At 36.1% G+C, this 18,152-nt stretch overlaps 1 protein-coding gene across 6 annotated transcripts in view; it reads left to right on the forward strand.

Moving 5' to 3' along the window:
• dach1 (dachshund family transcription factor 1) overlaps window positions 1-18,152 on the forward strand; it is a 399,470-nt gene that overhangs the window by 281,128 nt on the left and 100,190 nt on the right. For all 6 annotated transcript variants that reach the window (XM_008106857.3, XM_062975577.1, XM_062975581.1 and 3 more), the window contains one exon: window positions 544-678. In XM_008106857.3, the coding sequence (XP_008105064.2) occupies window positions 544-678 (135 nt within the window). The remainder of the gene's footprint in view (window positions 1-543; window positions 679-18,152) is intronic.

The following is an 18,152-nucleotide window of genomic DNA, read 5'->3' on the forward strand; positions in this document are numbered from 1 at the left end:
TTGAACTCAAATCTTGGTGGTTGTACATATGTTTTATACATTCTTTTGTAGGACTGTTTACATAAGTCCTCTTGTTATAGGTACGTCATTCAAGTTGAATAAACCTTGTTAATTTTGTAGGCAATGGTCTGTTGTGTATCATGACTCCTGCCTTCAATAGCTTATGCTTGCTAGTCACCCAATTGTGTGATTTACAGGGACCTTGAAGAAGGACAGGTTGCTTACCTGTAACTGTATTTCTTTGAGTGGTTGTCTGTTAATTCACATGGTCCCGCCCATCCTCCCCACACAGGGGTCATGCCACCCCAATCTCAATATGGGCTGCAGCTGTGGCCTAGGAACTGAGGGATTTCGGCAACAACCAGGCCTTATAAAGCCTTGAGATGGCGGAAAGGGCAGTTATGTCCTTATTCCTCCCCCACTCTACCGATGGATACCCTTCTGGACAGGGAGAATCTTGTTTTTCTATAAAAAGGCTTTTGTAAAATAGTAATGTTTTTTTTTTTCTTTTCTTCATTTGTCTTGTCTCTATGGTGCTAGCAGCTGTCCATCAGAATGGTTTATCCATGAACCAGATGTTGATGGGTTTATCACCAAATGTCCTACCTGGTCCAAAAGAAGGAGATCTGGCCGGCCATGACAGTGGACATGAATCAAAAAGAATGCACATGGAGAAAGGTAGCAGTTACTTGGAACTGTTTATTATTATTATTATTATTATTATTATTATTATTATTATTATTTGAAAGGGACAAGTATCATTGCACAGACATTAGTAATCAAGCATTGCTGGGATTCACAAAAGCATTAATTAAAACATTCATGGAGGAGGGACGCACTGCAAGATAACGTAATTCAGCAAAAGAATGCAATTTGTGTGTGGGTGTACAAGTTCATGTAGTACATTCATTATTTTAATAGTAGGAAAAAATTCAATTGTATATAGTATTGAATAATGTTGCTAGAGAGGGAAAATATTAGAGTTCTGTGCTTGAGAAATATTTTCTTGAGAAATTTATTTGATGTAATTGATACATGTCTGTAGTTGATCAAAGAAACAGTCACTTAAAGTTAACCACAGTGAGATAACAGCTGATGGCCATGTGTCGGGAAGGAAGAGAGGCTAAATTGCCTAGCTCTTACAACTGTTAATAGTCTAAAATTAGACGGGAGGATATGATGTAATTTATTTTAAATTTAATCAGCCATCGGACTGAAAATATGAGATAGATGAAGGTATATTAGTATTTTTATTGATTATACCACCTTCTCATAGGATTTAGACAGACTTGTGAAGCTCCTTATTTCTGAAAAGGAAACATTAACAGCTCCTCTTATTTTTTAAAATTACAGAAACACATTTGAAGGAGGCTATAATTTTGTGTACATGACATATAGATTTTAAGCTACTCTCGTAGAACTGAGAGATAATGAGGTTGAGCTCAAAGGCAACAGCTTGGTAGCAATGCAGGACAAATCCATAATAGCAAGAGCTGCAATACATCTGTATATAATAGCTAAAGCAGTAAAGATTTAAAAAGTGGACATATTTTGTGGCATAGTTTAATAGGTGCAAAAGGTTCTCAGCTCTATCCTGCGCATATACTATGAAATAGCGGAAATGAATTAAAATCTGGACACTTCCATTCTGGACAGGTGGTGTCTTTAATAAGATTACAGTAAAAATTAATGGGAACAACATTTCTTTTATACAAATCATTAATTTTGGTTCATTGCTCACACAACCTGTTATGGCTCCTTGTGTGCCCCCCACTTAGACCCTGCAAATGTTATCCATGCTGAGAGTCGGATATGAACAGACAGGATGTACATTTTTTAGGAAATGTTTGTTTAAGCCTGTTGAGGCTTATAGCACATCTATACTCCATCCCATTGAAATCCTAGTGTGAAATAGTGAAACAGTTTACACAATCTCTGTTTTTAAGATGGAAGTTGGTGAAGATTCCTAAAAGTATCCCAAATGTATATTGCTTTGCTGTAACGAACCTACCTCCTGTTGGGACCTATTGCTATTGAGAGTGCAGAGAGTCTTTTCTGAAACAGTCATTTTTTTAGGTCACAGCCTTCTTTTGTCCCCCCCCCCCCCCCCCCCAAACACACCTCCATCTCTGCTTTCTGAATTGGTTGTAAATATTCATGGGTTATCTAGATTTATAGCATATACTAAATTAAAAATTGTTTTCTGTCATGACTGCATTTATCATATCTCCTGAGCCAGCCCTGTAACTTTTAGGCCAGACTTACCTGTATTAAAACAAGCAATTCCATTTACTGATATTTGCAGAGATTGTAATTATCTGTTTGCATCATTATGGACCTACAGTTCAGATATGCAATTTCATTTCTGACCACCTTTAATCATTCAAAATCATTAATCATTATTACAGGTGGAGAAATGAATGCAAACCAAATAGATGCAGGCATTTATATTCTTAGGATGGAAAATGCCTTGACTGTATCACTTATCTATCTATGGTTCGGGGGGGGGGGGGGGGCAGAAATTTTTAACATTAGTCATTAAGCATTTGCACATAACTCTGTTTTCTTCCAAGACACACGTGTGCTAATCCATCAATTGGAACTAAAATGACTTTTAATAATTGCGACTTGGAGCAGTTAGAAAAGCTCTGGTTCATATTCCTCCTACCTTTTTTAATTCAAGTATTCTAAGTTGCAGGAAAATGTTAATTTTCAATTTGCAATATATTAAAAAAATTGAAAGGATTTTAAGGCAATAGCCACATTAATAATTCAAGACAGAAACTTTCTATGATAAAACTTTTGGTGAACCCTAAATTTTTTACTAGTTGTAAACATGTTTTTGTCTAGCCATATGGAGTCAGAAATAGATATAGATAGTTGATGTTTAAGTAGGTTTGCAGAGATTTCTGTTCAGTTGAATTAAATCTCAAATATGTTCCGCTTTTTTGTGTTTCTCTGTCTCATACATAGAATACATTGTTTCATATCTCCTTCCTATTACAAAAGATGTGGTAGCCAACCTGGGAGAGAGATTTTGAGATATCATAATGGAGTACCCAAATTATCAATTGTACTAGTATGTATTAACTACCATGAGGAGCACTGCCATTGGTTGAGATTTCTTTCCTCAAGAGCCTAAATGACTGGATTTCTATCTTTCAATAAACAAATGATAACTTTACCATGAGATCAACTCTAGTTGCTTGGGAGAAAGCGAATTCAAGGAGTTCTGACATGTTGGAATAGTGTATATACAGTAGAATCTCACTTATCCAAGCTAAACGGGCCGGCAGATGCTTGGATAAGCGAATATCCTGGATAATAAGGAGGGATTAAGGAAAAGCCTATTAAACATCAAATTAGGTTATGATTTTACAAATTAAGCACCAAAACTTCATGTTATACAACAAATTTGACAGAAAAAGTAGTACAATGCGCAGTAATGTTATGTTGTAATTATTGTATTTACGAATTTAGCACCAAAATATCACAATATATTGAAAACATTGACTACAAAAATGGCTTGGATTATCCAGAGGCTTGGATAAGCGAGGCTTGGATAAGTGAGAGACTACTGTATAGGAAATACACAAAGTATCTACATCTTTTCCTCTTATTTTCAAGTCTCTGTACAAATCTTTCCCAGGGAACTTCCAGTGATGCCATTTTCACTGAATAATATAGGTTGGCTGCCTATGACATGCTGAATATCCTTGTGGTACATTCCATTGGAAATGAAGGTTCCATGAACCTGGTCCAAAATCAAGTGGAAATTATGGAAATCTCTGCATTGCTCTCAAATCATTTTTACGATACGTATCCTGTGTCCTTTATATCATTCACTCTATTCTGTTTTCAGTGTTGCAAAAATTAAAGATGGAAGTATAGCACAGACTGTGTAAAGAGTTTTCATATTAGACACCAATTACTATCAGGACAATTATGTTCAATTTCCTGTACATTTATTTCAGAAAATGTTTTAAAATACTGCAGGATTGAAGTCATACAGTGTCAGAAAGGTGAAATAATTTCTAACAAGATAGTTGTTGCAAATCTCTAACAAAAGAATACTTACAGTATTTAGTCTATGCATTTTGTCCCCCTGTATATATTTTCATGGGGTTATATTTCTTAGCTGGACATCATATTTTAAAAATAACAACAAGAAAGTTGTCATCGTCCATTTACATTTTCTAGATTTCCACCAATGCTAAAGAAATCCTGAATGTCAGTCTTCCGTTTAAAATAAATATTTTTATCTACTTCTAATAAGAAGGTTGTCTTTAGCTTGAAGCTGTGTGATCATTTGGTTTCAGATACATTCACCAAGTTCATAACTGATACTTAAAATCATAAAAAAATTTCATAGGTGTTTTTTCCCCTCAAGAGGATTTTCTTGGCAACTTATGCTACATTGCTATACATTGTTAACAATATCAGATGCACTATCGTAGATCTTGATTTTTAAAATGGAAGGAAGTGACCTTTGTTTACACAAACCATATGTTTGCCAAAACATTTCCCCCCACCCCACCCCCATTAAAATGGAGGGGACCAATCAATCATGTTCTCTCTTAATATATATTCCCTGATGGATTTTTTTTGTTATTCCTCTGTGGGTTCATTTTGTGAAAAGAGCAGCAATTACTATTTGGATGTTACAGTAAACCATGAATTGAGATTGCCTGGTTAGTTAAGGTGCTACAGATAGCAGGTGAAGCCAAATAGGAGCAATTGACGAACATGCCTAGGTACTCTGGCTCATTCATTTTAAGGCAGAATATTGAGCAATTCTAGCTTTCTGGGACATGTGAGGCATGCCATGGTTTAAAGTTAACTCGTATATCACTCACTGACTTTTATGGCTCATTCATATATCATTGTTTTTCTTGTTGGATATGTGAAGGCCAGTCAGTAGAAATAGTTATGCTAATATTTTCAACAACAACAATAACAACAACAATAATAAATCTTTATTTGTATCCCGCTTTTCTCCTTAAAACAGGACTGAAAGCGACTCACAACATTGTGTAAATGACAACATAAAAATGTACATATATAAAACACAACCTATAAAACAATTTTACAATCAGAGATAAGTATACATATTTTAAAACATTCATCTAATACAATTGTTGCAAGCTACTCAACAAGACAGATGGTAAGGTTAACGCGACTCAATAAAAATTCTCCTTCTTTTCACCACAGCTAAGTATCTTTATTAAAGTTTTGCACAAACAGGAAGATCTTTAGCTGCTTTTTAAAAGATCTCAGGGAGGGAGCTGTTTTAACCTCCTTGGGGAGAGAGTTCCAAAGAGTTGGAGCAGCCACCGAGAAGGCCCTCTCTCTCGTCGCTGCCAGCCACATTTGCGATGGTGGTGGCAATGAGAGGAGGGCCTCGCTAGAAGATCTTAACATCCGGGCAGGTTGATATGAGGAGATGCAGTCATTTCATTCATTTCTTCTCTACATTCCTTTTCTTGGTATATTGGTTTAATAGGTTTCCCAATGAGATAGCTGATCCATACTTCCAGTGAATTTAGAGATGCTTGTTAGAGTTATGACCCATGAAATTATTTTTTAGAAGTTTGTGTTACCCGTTCTTGAGAATCATGTTGTTGATAGAGTTTCATCACATCATGGCAGATATTGGACATTGTCACAAAAGCTAAAGTTACATTTAGATAAAAAGGGATGTTGGCGGGCATTGGCCACCATATGGTTATGGCTAGTGGCAGGTTTTCCTGTTACCCTCAACCCATAGGGAATAACGATAGGTGTTGTGGTGTGGTCCCCTCCCCTTTGTGGTTTTTATTATAGTTATAATTCAGTGATACTTCAGTTTTCTCTCTTGGTATTCTGTCTTGTTGTGCCATTTTCCCAATTGGACAATGTAGATTGGAAATTATATGATGAAAGTAGTGATGTTTCCTAACCACATACCCTCATTAGGTAGAGTTGATTTTTCCAAAAAAAAAGTTTTGATCTTTGAATGCGATGCTTAGGGGAAAATTTGGAGCCCACACATAGACAGGCTGTCACAGTTCACAACATATTATAGGTGCATTGTACATTTTACCCAAGTGGACAGCATGGAGTGGAAATTTGCTTCCCATGAGAAAATCTGAAGGAGGAGATGACCATATTGTTTGTGTGTGTGTGTGTGTGTGTGTGTGTGTATGAACTCATGATACCTGTTAATATGAGGATCTGTCTTTTTTTAAGGAAATAAGGTTAAATTGCAATAGCACCTTATTTCTGAGTGAATGTGATTTTCTTTGAGATCTTCATTGAACTGATTGAAAGAAGCTAGTCTGTCTTGTGTAGTAAATCCAAGTTGTTATGTTCCTGTTGATTGATTGCTTTCTCTATTGCTATGCCTCTAGCCACTATAAAGTTCTGGGTTTTGTTTTAGGACTTCCCATGCTTAGAAAACAGGAAGATTAGGTTAAAACAAAAAATGTGATGTTAAAAATATAATCCCATTCCCACAAAATGTGGAAATTCAGATTACCTCATTCTTAAATGAAGCATATACTTTCATAGTGTGAACATCTACAAGGAGAAGATATTTCTCTGCCTGGTTAGATCATATTTGATAGTCCAATGCAAAATTATCAATTTCTTTATATAATTGATTTCTCTTCAGATTCTTGTTAAGTTGGGGTTTGTTATGAGTCCTCAATACATTGTTCATTAACATAGTTGCTGATATGTCCAAAAGCAGGATGCATACTCCTCTGATGAGCCTGATTCCTAAGCTGTGATGAGAGAAGCCATCAACTGGATGAATGGTTTTGTGACAACATCCTGTGATATCTGAGTACAGAACTCATGCGACAAGACTGAGTAGATTTCACTGTACGGAATTACTACATCTTTTGATAAGTTCTAAAAACCTTTCATTACAAAGTAAAGCCAATATAATTGCACTAAACAGCAACCAAGTAGATAACCTGAAGATTCATTTTTGTTCCATAAGCAGTTACCTTTTTTTGGAATGGTTTGTTAGAAAATTCCCTGTTCCATTAATAGTATTGCACTAGACAGATTCGGTCTTAAAATGCTCTCATGTTTATCCTACTTTCCTAGCCTTTCATACTCACATTTTACATGCACAGTCCTTTCCCTTGGCTAAATACTGTTACCAGTTAAGGACTACACTAATAGCTCCCTAGCCTCTCATGCTTGGAGCTGTTTTAAGTCTCTCTGTCAGCTTGATGAAATGATACACTGCATTGTTCCAGACCTTTTTCTTTCATGAAAAGTCAAAGCAATAGTTTCACTAAAGGTAACGGGACAAACTTTTGTATGTTAATCCACAGTGCAAAATTTCTGGGTCAGTGGCTTAGAATAATAAATGTAGTTGCAAAGACAAATAATTTTGTGGTTCAGTTTCACCCAAAAGCTCTTTCAAGGTCCTTTTAAAAAGTTTCATTTCCCTTAAAAGTTTGCGTTCAAAGACAGCACTTTCAATTAATGGTTTCTTTTCTCTGTGTTTACACAGATACATTTTGCACCAGATAACCAGGCAATTTTTTGGATCCTCCTATTGAAACTTCCTGAAATATTTCGGATGGCCCTTTTTACTGGTATCTTATGGAACTCTTTCAGAATATTAAACAAGTACAATTGTTTTAACTACAGTGAAATTGACATATGAAGCTGAAAACTAAAAGTACCTTTCATGGGATTTTAAACACTATTTTCCTCCATATGCCATCCCAATTATTATTTAGATATTACATTCCTAATTTACTGTTAAGGTTGATTAGAATTCAAGCCTCTCAAAAGCATGCACCAAAGGTCTTGGGCTGTGGAAAACATTTTTATAAAATAATCCATTAATGCAGAGGAGTGCAACTAAATTAGTTAGCAATTTGCTGAGCATGAATTAATGAACAGAGCTTCTCCCAGCTCCCAGAGTTGTAATTTTCATAATAACCTCAGACCTTTATTTGGCAGGTTGTTTAGTTTTTTTCGTTTGAAGGTTTTCATTAGTCTAATGAGGACTATGCAAGGGCGAGCAGTCAGCACAATTTACATGGGGAAGCTATCATAATAAATGAAGCAATTTGAATAACACGCAAGGGTTTATGCAACAAGATAAGAAGAGATTGTAGAGTGAGATTTAGAGGTAACCAATACATTAGACCAACTAATAACTGAAGTAATCCCAATAAAAGGCTTAAGCGAAAGGAATGAAATTAATGATATATACAAAACTGTAATGATATGATACATGATTCATTAGATTAATAAAATAAGTGTTCAATTGTTTTTAGTGCTTTTAGCCCAAGCTTTGTTTGTATCAGGCACTTTAATTAGGATTGTTCACTGGATCCACTTGGCTTAGTTAAGTTTTAGACTGTAGCTGTTTTTTTAATGATATTTCTTTCTCTTCTTATTTAATTTTTATAGGCCTGCTAGTCATTGAATTAATTATATGCAATATATTCTGTATGGAGATGCTTTTTAAAAAGTAATTGCTTACAGCACTACCTAAGTGGTGATTAAACTTTAGAAAAGAATACAAAATATCTGTTACTAAATTTTTCAAAAAATATAGGTACAATTTAAAAATCGAAGAGGAGATCTAACTTTTTAAAGGGAAAACCCATGGGCACCTTACATACTAAGAAATTTATGGGGTTTTGTGAATGACACCTTATTTTACTACATTTTTTTCTTTGGTAACTTTTGTTATGTGTGCTTCCATTGATAGGTTTACATTATAAAGTTTTCCTTAAAATGTCATAGTTTCAATATTTACCCCCATGTATGCTACACCAACTAATAGACAGAGAGTTAAATATATATATATATATATCTTCAAGTAGACTGATGAGATCTTAACAATAGCTACCTTCCTTACCCCCTTGGCAAGCCTTTTTAAACAGATGGACATAGGACCTTGTCAGACATGCCACCAAAATTGGAGAGAATTGCCATGTCCTGGTGGCATTAGCAGAGAGGACGTGGGGACCTGCCACCCCACACTCTATTCCATCACAGCTTCCCTTCAGCCTCATCACATTGGGGGAAGCCTTTTTTGGCAGCTTGACCCATCTTTCCTTATGGAAAGACAGAAAGCCTTCTGTTACCTGCCATTGCCATTTTTCCGGTGGCAGCGGCACTTCAGCCACGGAGCCGTCCCGGAAGTACCTATGTGGGGTGTGATGGGAGTCATCAGGCTCTGTGGTTGAAAACCAAAAGTACTGTTGAGCCGCTGAAAATAAGGTACGTGTGAAGAGGTCCTTAAACTCAAATTCTAGTTCAGTAACTAAATGGGCCCATGCAGGATACCAGGACAACAGAAAATGATGTGATGTCAGATAAAATAGTTGCATGAATTCCCATGGTTGAAGCAGGGGTATCCACCATGGGAAGGAAAAGTTTTATTTATTTTATTTACACAATGCATGTACAGATGTACACTATGCATGTACAGATTGGCATGTATTCCATCTGTCAGCAAGAATTTTAGAGTAATTTCTGAGATCAGACTTATTGACTGACCCTAAGTACTAGGTTTTATTGGTTTTAGCCAATGAATTTATCTGTAGCAAGGACTGAATCACCAACTCTCTATGAAAAAAGTCACCATTAATTTTAATGTCATTATTTCAGTTTTCCGCTATAAGAAGTGATTTCTATCCCAGAGGATAAAACACAGTCATAATCAGAAATTCAAAAGCTTGGTGTAGCTAGGCAAAATTTTCCTAACCAACACCTCTATAAGGGAGCGAAACAATGGAGTAGCCTGATCTTTCTAATCAGATTTCATTTAACATTGTTTCTAAAATTATATGCATTAACATACTCTCTGCTACTCTGTGGCAAAAATTTATTATTATTATTATTATTATTATTATTATTATTATTATTATTATTATTATTATTATTATTATTATTTTCATACTGTAGGAGGTATGCTATATCTGGGAGACTTTGGATTATACCAGTCCTGAAATAGCCAATCCTCATTATACTCACTTTTGTTGGCAGGAGGTAGAAATGAGGTTATGTTAGGGCAATGTAAGGGGTGGGATCAAACTTGTTGTAACAGCAAAATAGATGGAAAGAATGTTCGACAATGCTTTTAAAGATGACCCAAAAGCATGTTACTTGAGTATTAAGAAACTTTGATGAGAAGAACTCTTTAAAATCCTTAACAGTTTGGAACTTATTTGATGCAAAAATTTTATGCATAAAAAGCATTTTCTCCCCAGCACAGAGACTTTAGAAAGAAAGAAAGAAAGAAAGAAAGAAAGAAAGAAAGAAAGAAAGAAAGAAAGAAAGAAAGAAAGAAAGAAAGAAAGAAAGAAAGAAAGAAAAGATGGGAATTTAAAAACTAGGCACAATTTTTTGCAAAAGGCATACATGGGTATTTTGCACAAAAACAACATTTCCTGCCCTGGGAACAACATTTTATGTGCAGAAAGTATTACTATGCAAAAGCGCAAAAAATGCGTGTTTATACTTAAAACAATCTAATGTGAATAAGTCCAATATAGTGAAAATGAGTTGAAATCTTAGGTTTTCAAGCACTTTCTCATAGTGGGAAAAACTTGCTTAAAATTGCTTGTTGCTTTCTTCAATAAGAAAATAAGTGAATATTTATATCCCTAAGCAGCCATGCAATTTATCAAATGATAGAGGCCTTTACATGGGATGAAACAAACCAGGGAATAAATGGAAGGTATCTGCTGCAGGAAGAAACATATTTCAGGCACTCAGTCTACTTACTGGCAAAAACAGAGAAGTAAATATAGGAGAGATTTGTCGGAGTGCAAATCTCTCTGTCTTCGGAAACCTGACACCGAGACCTACCAAAAACAATATTCTAATCATGCTTTTTAGGATTTTCACCCCACATTATACATAAAATATACAGTTCCAAAACAAAATTTGTGTAGTTCAGAATTTGGAGATGCAGAAGTTTTTAAATGTTAGCTGATGTAAAGAATAAAAATGGCACTCCATTCTCCTCAAATAACCCACAATTCTGACCAAACACAGGCCTTTCTTTTCCCTCTGTGGGAAAATAATCACATGTTTAATTGTTGTAGCCCCCCCCCCCCCCAATAGGTATTATTTGAGGGGGGAATTGGAGAGATGTTTGATTAATCTTCATAGCTAGATGTGGAAAGATTACATCGTCAACAAAATTCTGCTATGTTCCTTGAGAAGTCTCAACCATTGAGATGTTTCTCCTGCTATCCACTATGGCTTTTGGTCACTATGGATGGTGGAAGTATATATCACTGTCCAGAGGGACCTCAGAAAGACATACACATGCATACCAGCCAGTTTGTTCAGATACTACTATACAGCTTTGCCTGGAAAAAATCATGTAGACACTTGGATAGAAAGTAGATCCTGACAAACACTGATAGAGCAAAATGTTGCAAAGTCTAGTTTTCGAATGTTCTCGAACTCCATCACATGATATATCTTGATGAGGCCAGATTACCAGAGTAGTAGTAGTAGTAGTAATAAAACTTTATTTCTAGACTGCCCTCTCTCCCCAGAGTGACTCAGGGTGATTAACATACATATAAACGGCAAACATTCAAATGTCACAATTTCTTCATGAATATCAAAAATATAAAATGACAATAACATACATATTATAATAAAAATTATGTCTGTAAAATTAATTTTTCAGGCTAAATACTTTGAGGCTTCATCTTGTGGGCTGTCATACGGGATCCAACAGGTATTGAAGACAATTGTCACTATGCTTCAGATAAGTCTTGAGTTACCACCCTCAAATGTTTTGAAGCATCCAGAATAGCCTACTTAATTTGATATTGGGATTAATGATGCAGCTCTCAAACATGCTGCCTGTGCATGCCTTCTCACCTGGAAGTGAAATAACTAGAATGAAGTAGAATTATGCTAATTACAAGAATAGCTCCTGTTAGAAGCATTCATTCCAGAGCATGATCTAGCATATGCAGTTATAAGACCACAATGTGTCCCTTTCCATACAAGATATAATTTCAATAAAGCTATCAGGACAAAGTTTACAGAGAACCTGAAAGCAGCTATTTCTGATATAGAACCTTCTATAGAAAGCTATGACTTTTGTAGAAGCTGTGCAAACATCCTCGAGGCTCTCAATCCCTAGAGCAGTGGTTCTCAACCTGGGGTCCCCAGATGTTTTTGACTTCCAGAAATCTTAGCCAGTTTACCAGCAGTTAGGATTTCTGGGCGTTGAAGGCCAAAAAAATCTGGGGACCCCAGTTTAAGAACCACAGACCTAGAGGCTATCATACAAGCTACCTAACAGGCCTAAATGAAAAATCGCTAATTCAGCTACAGGAATACCTCAGATTATACCCCAGAATACATATAGTGACGAAACTGTAGCAGCAGGCCACAAATTTTCTACAGCCACAGTTAATGCTAGGAAAGACCACTGGATAGAGCTGCTTGAGAACCTTGATATGTCCAAGAGTAATTGTAGAGCCTGGCAGTTGTTGAGACGCCTGGACAATGATCTTCTGATCAACCTTGGACATGCAAATGTAACTCCAGACCAGATAGCACACCAGCTAGTTCAGAATGGAAAATTGTCGCCCCCCCCCCCCCCCAATGTGTGATGGGAAGTTGCTGCCAATTGAGAGAGAAATAAGGTTAAACACTGTGAAAGTCACCCACTGTGTGGCGATCAGCCTCCTCTCAGTATACTTAAATCAAGGAAACGTTTCATGAGAACCACCACTCCTCTTAATATCTCTTCAGAAAAAGCAAGAATATCCCTGTGGGCAGCAAACTCAGGCAATTCCAACCACATTGGCATGGAATCAGGCAGTTCCAACTGCATGGCCAACTTGGAAGTGCCTGAACAGACTCAGAAGTGAAGTTGGCAGATCAAAAGAAAACCTGGCAAAATGGAACTACCTAGAAGAATCCTCCACCTTGTGTGATTGTGGGGCAGAACAAACAACTCAACATCTATAGGCTTGCTCACAATGCCCTGCCTCATGCATAGAGGAAGAACTCTTGAAAGCTACAGACAATGCGGTCGCTGCTGCCCGTTTTTGGGCTAAAATGATTTTGCTGCTTGTGCTCCCTTTATTTTTATCAGTTTTATATTTATTTATTTATGCAGTCCTTTTGACACAAAATAAATACATAAATAAATCTAGGAGCATCTTGCTCACTAGTTGTATCAGTACCAATGGATCCTAAATGCAATGTATGCCAGAGGTTATGTGGGCATACATTTTAAAAATTAATTTGGAAAGTGATGAACTTTTAACGAAACAAAACCACAAACATGGAGAAAATAGAACTATGCAAAAAGTATATGTTTTGGATAACTAATTCCCAATGAATTCAGTGACATCTACTCCTAGTTAACTCTGTAAAAGAGTTCAACCTTACAGTAAAAACTTATATACATTCACTCTGAAGAACTCCTATGTGTTCCATTTGACTTACTCCTAGGTAAATGAACTTCAGGGAATAGGAATGTATTGATAAAGAGATAAGTCCTTTATTTCATCCTTAATTTTCCATTGTCATTTATTTGTTACAATGATGGGTTAGAAAATTCTTCTAAAAAAAGACAAAGGAAAATTAAATTAAAGCATCATTCCGCAGCAGCAATCGTGACATAGTCAAAGAACCTGATCTCCTTTACATTTTGTTAAAGTAATCATGATATTATGTGTGTTCTTGGGGATACATGCAGGAACATAAACATGTGGATCCTGAGATTGTGTTGATGTGTTACATGATCAAAATCTGATTTTAATGACAGAGAAGCAGCCGGGTGATATCTACTGCCATAATCACCCATATATAATATCCTTCCTAAGCACTACGTGACAAAAGGCATTTGTAATTATATTTACTTCTGAAAGATTATGGTTCATAGTTAAACCAAGAGAGGCATCCTGTCATTTTCAGAACCCGTTAAATGTGACAGAATCTATTTTTCTGCCAACTTGTGAAGACCAGGCAGAGAGCAAATTTGCTGTGGTCAGCTAAGTGTAACCACTGAGCAGGAAAGTGAATTTAATAATGCATTATTGTTCTTCACTGAAGGTGAACTGTTACAGTGCCTTTGTTATAGCAGACTTTGCTTCTGCTTAGGTTTCCAGATGCCGAGCAGATTACCTGATTAAAATCTCTAATACATGATAAAATATACCATGTAGGCTTTTATATTAACATAAATGCATCAGTTTTTGGAGCACTACTGACACTAAAGCTAATTGGAAATATTTACTACTACACTATATGATACATATTATAAATAAGGTTTTATGAAGACTAAAGAAGACTAAATGAGAAGGATCTGTGAATTTACAAGGCTTTAACTATAGTATGATTTTCAGGTAGTAATATGAGAGTAAGTCTTAAATGGTTTACAATGGCATCACAAGTTTCCGTGCTGAGCTTGAATGCTCCTGTCTTGGGATAGACTTCCTCAAGAGAGAATTTACCTGTTTGTTTATCAATCTCTATCTGTAGCTATATGTATCTTTGTGCATGTGTTTGTGTGTATTTATTTGTCTGTCTATCTGTGTATGTACATTACTGATAGAGTGGTTGCTTCTAATTATCACCTATATTTCCTCTTCTGTTGAACATGTCCTTTCAAAACTGTAGTTTATATCTTAATTATTGGCTCCAGATTTCACACCAGACCAAATATTTCCTATTAAAAACAAAATTACTTGTCCTGTGGCCCACTTAAATGCAAAGATTTCCATACCCTACTAATAAGACTTCATATCCTTCACTGTTTACATTTGAAAACCAAATGGATTTCACACAAGTCAAAATGTGTCTATATATTCATGAAGAATTGTACCTGTCTAACGTGCCAGACTGCAGGAAAGATTAATTAGTTGGCTGTAAAACATTAGGATTATGAGTACACGCAGGGAGAAAATACCATAAATCTTTTGTAGAAACTTGCAGACTTAAGTGTGAATCTTGTACTTTCCATCAGCAGTGATACTTCTTGCTTTTATTTTTAGGCAGGGTATTGTTAATAAACCTAGCCACATTCAGATCTACAAGAGAGGCTAAACCCTGTAAATAGGTGAGAGTGCAAATTTCTTGAAACTGTTCTTCATTTCTGTGTTTAATGCATTAAAAAGGAAGATATATAATTTTTCACAAGTTGAATCAAATTTGATGAAATCCTAAGTAGATATTTTCAGAGCACACATGAAAAGGAAACCTGTACATCCTTTATGCAACGGATCTCAGGACTCACTTCTTCGAGAGAAGGTGCCATTGCATTGTTTCTGCAGAGAATAGTCAGGAGGAAACAGAAAGTCTCCCTACTTTGCTAGCATCCCTATAAAGGAACAAAAGAAAGATAGAAGTGTAGTGTTTACAGACTTTTACTTAAAAAGAACTCTAGGCCTGGTTCAAGATTTACCTGAGTGGAAACTATATAGCAGAAGAGTAGGCATACCATTCCTCTTCACAAAAATGCACAATGTAATATGTATTTAGAAATTCACAAGCATAAAAACAAGATTCCTAGTATCTGCCTCCCTTTTTGAGAATCATTTTGTTAGTTTTTATTTTAAATTGGTTCTACATATACAGAACTTCTTCCTTTTAAATAATCTGCTTGACAAAGTATCTGTCCCATCAACTGCTGTGAATAAATGTATTCCTTCAAATGTGTTTGTGCGTGTGGATATGTATGTTAAACTAAAGTTTGTGAGAACTGGTCTCACATGAGTAATAAGAGGGTGAGATGTCACTTATTAGTAAGGCTTGGCAGATGAAAAACACTGGCTGCCCTTTTGGCATGATGGGCACATTGTAAAAAGAAAGAGAACAGATGCATGAGTCAGGACTGAGCCATATTGACTAAATACTACAGAGAAAATATCTGTTCAGCAATTTTCTTGCCTTATTCCTGTGACCTATGAATATTAAAGCAGTGGGAGAAAGCTCAACTACCATCACTGCAAAGCAAATGCACATTCACTTTCCAAAAATGAAGATCACTTTAGCACACAAATGTTAGAGACTTCTGTTTGTTTGCTTGGCAAAGCTTCCTGTATGTCTTCTTCAACACAATCTATTTTAATTTTTTATTCCAAGCAGCTATAATAATAGAGTCATTTTGTAGACTGTAGGGAAGGTGGCTATTACAGCCAAAATGCACTCAATTCTTTAATTTTTCCTGCTGAGAATAAAAATGCTACCTCTCAGAAAACATGAGTTCTACTGCCTTTACTGGGAACATAATATTTCATTTTTAAAATATGCAATCAGAATAGTACAGAAAGACAAGCATGTGTATGTGAGAGAGAAAGAGGGAGGGAGCGAGGAAGAGATGCATCATGTCAGTGTTAAAAATTAATACAAAAAGTATCTGTCAGGGAGAAAGATAAACAACAAAAGCCAAGGATATTATCAGGAGGCTTGGATTTTGTTAGGATGCAGATTTAGAGATAGGTTGTGCTTAATAATAGGATGTGAAAAATATTTAAATTTGTTGGTTGCAATATCAAGAAGAGGAAAGCTAACTCACATAACAAACAGAAAGAGGATTTCCCCCTTATAAATTCCAATCATACATGTTACAAACGGCCTATCATATCTAGTTTTCATCCCTCTTTGTGAGTTTATTTCCAACAAAGTATCTTAATTTTATAGAAGCCAGTGTAGAAAATAATTGTCTCATCATTTGTTGTAGCAGAGTATCAAATTTGCTTTGCAGATAATTATAATCCATTTAATTGGCTTCTTGTTTTTGTTTTTTTGTTTTTTTGCAACCCAGATGAATAAAACAGAGCAGCACTCTAGCAGGCAGCAGAATCCGATATTGAATTTGACTCTGAAATCTACTTCTTGCTTTTACAGGCATTAGAACAGGGGAAGATAAACAGGTGCAGAACATTGTCTTTTGACATCTACTCCGATCGCACTACTTACAAGCCACACGTAGTCAGGACATAATGCTTTTCAGCTTCATTCCTTTAAAAAGCATCACAGCTTTATGCAGGTCTAACTAGAAAAATAATTGCCTCATAATTTGTGGAAGCAGATTATCTAGTTTCTCTTACAGATAATTACAACCTTTTAACTGACTACTTCTTTCTTGCAACTCCCCTCCCCGAATCACCTTTTAAAACAAGAGCATAAAGGTTAAACAAAGCAGCAATCTAGCAAACAGCCCGGTCCAATTTGTAATCTGACCCCACGATCTACTGTTTGCTTTATAGACATTACGGCACTGCAGTGTAAAACAGGTGCAAAACACTTGATACTGTTGCCCCACTATTATACAAACGACTTGATTTTTTACTAGGCAGATAGTATTTCCTGTGTTCCCTAAGAAACTCCAGAAGCTACAGATTAACAAAGTGGAAAAGCTCAGTTGGTTTTTCGGCCATGACCTTGGCAGCGATAGAGCAGGAGATTGGGTGAGTAAGATGCAGCAGCAGCGGCAATGACATTACGTTCCAGCCATAAAGAAAAAAATGGAACTGCTTTAGGACAGATTATTAATTTTGTGGCAATGTTGGCCCTTTCCTTCTTGCTGCACTATAAAGAGCATGATGGAATTTATCTATTAATGAAGTTTATTAATCTTTTCAAAATGTCCTTTTTTATAAAACGAACAACCTATTTAACATTTCAAGGGAAAAGTAACATTTCCTCTAGTTAAATACTCTCTCTCTCCCCCTCTCCCCCCCCCCCCTCTCTCTATATATAAATGTAATGTGCATTTTTCCATGGAGTAAACAACAAAATTACTGAACCAAATCACACCAAATTTGGCCACAAAAGACAAAGTCATCCAATCTATGTCTTTCAGTCAAAAAAACCTAGAAAAAAATCCAAATTACAGAGGATGAGGAAGAGCCATTCTCCCCCTGGCTGCCAGTTAAAAGGATAGGCCCTGCCCCCTTTAGACCTCACTCACTTCGTGTCCTAGCAACCCCCCTAGACATAATGGCTGAGGGTTCACTTAGGTATCTTCCACACTGCCTATAAAATACAGATTATCGGATTTGAACTGGATTATATGGCAGTGTAGATTCAAGGCCCTTCCGCACAGCTATATAACCCAGAATGCCAAGGCAGATAATCCACAGTATGTGCTTTGAACTGGACTATCTTGAGTCCACACTGCCATATAACCCAGT

Source organism: Anolis carolinensis, chromosome 3 (assembly GCF_035594765.1).
Source record: "Anolis carolinensis isolate JA03-04 chromosome 3, rAnoCar3.1.pri, whole genome shotgun sequence".
Classification (NCBI taxonomy): Eukaryota; Metazoa; Chordata; class Lepidosauria; order Squamata; family Dactyloidae; genus Anolis; species Anolis carolinensis.